This window comes from Perognathus longimembris, unplaced genomic scaffold (assembly GCF_023159225.1).
Source record: "Perognathus longimembris pacificus isolate PPM17 unplaced genomic scaffold, ASM2315922v1 HiC_scaffold_5931, whole genome shotgun sequence".
In the NCBI taxonomy this organism is placed as follows: domain Eukaryota; kingdom Metazoa; phylum Chordata; class Mammalia; order Rodentia; family Heteromyidae; genus Perognathus; species Perognathus longimembris.
The window spans coordinates 1,115,459-1,117,216 of NW_025961413.1; the positions used below are offsets into that span (position 1 = coordinate 1,115,459).

The window sequence follows — 1,758 nt, forward strand, 5'->3', positions numbered from 1 at the left end:
AAGGTTTTTTTTTTCTCCTTTGAGATTATAATGAACATGGTCACACCACAAGTAGTCAGAAGTAGGACAGAATGCTCTGAAGGCTGGTTTGGTCATCTGAGATCATTAAAAATGGCTGACCCCTAACAATATGTACAAAAAGTAAATAAAAAAATACAAACAAATTTTCCTTTTTAAAGTACTTTTAAGAAAAAAAGCAGGGCCTTGGAAGTTTTGGTATTTCCCTCCCCTGTTGCAAATTCTTGTTGTGGATTTGGTGGGGTGGTGGAGAGCTTAGTGATGCTGCCCACAGAGGGCAGCGGGCCTCTCTACTCAAAGGTGACCACGTTTAGATTCTGAGACTGGAAGTGGAGGGTGAATAGGTCACGGCAGCCTTTTTTGAGTTAATTTTTCCTTTTTTGCTGTCTAGTCATCCTCATCAGTCTTCTGCTTCTTGGTATCAACATCATCATCATCTTCAGCTGCCTCTTTGCCTGTAGCTGCATCGGCCTCCTCATCTTCATCTCCATCCTCCTCCTCACCATCACCTTCTTCCTTCTCCTCCACTTTCTCCCCACCTTCATCTTCTTCATCTACCTCATTATCAGCCTCTTGTTCCCCATTTTCCTCATTAGCTGCACTCCCGTTGGCAGGAGCGTCTCTTCCATTCTCCATCTCCTCCAAAACTTCCTTCTTTTCCTTCAAGTCCTTGGTGGTGATCTCGGAGCTGGTGTCCACGGCCGCGTCTGACATGGTGGTGGTGGGGGGGGGTGGCACGCCGGTGATCCGGTGCAGCAAGGGGATGAAAAAAAAGAAAGCCAGGGAGGTGGGGGGGGGGGCGACTCGGGCGAGGGAGCTGCTGGAGTCAGCGGCGGCTGAGGAGGCACAGGGCAGAGGAGGCTGTGGCAAGCAAGATGCAGGAACAATCCAAAGATGGCTTTTCAGAGCAGCCAGTGGAGCAGGGGAAATTTGAGCAAAGTATAAACAGTAGAATGCTAATTCAATGGGGGCAAATAATGGAGGAAGTATTCTAAGAATTTGACTTTTCCCATAGGCTCCTAATTTAAATGCTTGAATATCTGTTTCATCAGGGTCCTGGTAAGAACTGATAAAAATTCTTATATGCGAATGGCAGAAATGACCATAGCTCTCAAAATAGCTTCTGTGATCATGGAATATAGATTTCCTTCTTTGCTCATAGCTAAAGGGGCTTTCTATGCAGTCACTTGTTAGATCTTGCTCTAATCTATGCACACTTTGGGCTCTGCACTGATATGGTTGTCTTTTCCTAAATGAATGTAAGTCATGTCTCAACTTATTTCTCAGAATTATTCAGAAGAGACGACTGTGGTATTGACATAATCTTGTAGCAACATCTCCTGTACAGTTATAATAGTAATTATTTAGACATAAGAAGGCGCTTTAGTGGTCAAATTATTTTAGATCAAAACAGTCACAACCTCTTAAAGATCTTGATACAGTCACATAAGAGGTGGCAATGCAGAAAACTGAATCAACTCTTTCATCAGCTCCGAGGGTGTGCTCACCTACCTACGGGTGTGGATACAGACATAAAAATGTTACCTGACTTCTGTCACACCTTTGCCTTTTCAAAATCTTCTTATTGGGTATTGAGAAATCTGAAAATAAAATTGCACAATTCCACTCCTACGAGGTACCTGAAAATTCAAGAAAGAGACTGAAGTATTAAGGAAATAGAAATGGGAGTGGTTTCAGGATCCTGGGAGGGAAGGTTTTGAAAGACAGATGGAAAAGTTC

At 43.5% G+C, this 1,758-nt stretch overlaps 1 protein-coding gene across 1 annotated transcript; it reads right to left on the reverse strand.

Moving 5' to 3' along the window:
• Positions 1–381: 381 nt before the first annotated feature.
• LOC125345589 (prothymosin alpha-like) lies at positions 382–783 on the reverse strand. The gene has a single exon (XM_048337683.1). It carries the CDS (start codon positions 730–732, stop codon positions 406–408), a length of 327 nt encoding a protein of 108 aa, XP_048193640.1. The 5' UTR covers positions 733–783; the 3' UTR covers positions 382–405.
• Positions 784–1,758: the final 975 nt, after the last annotated feature.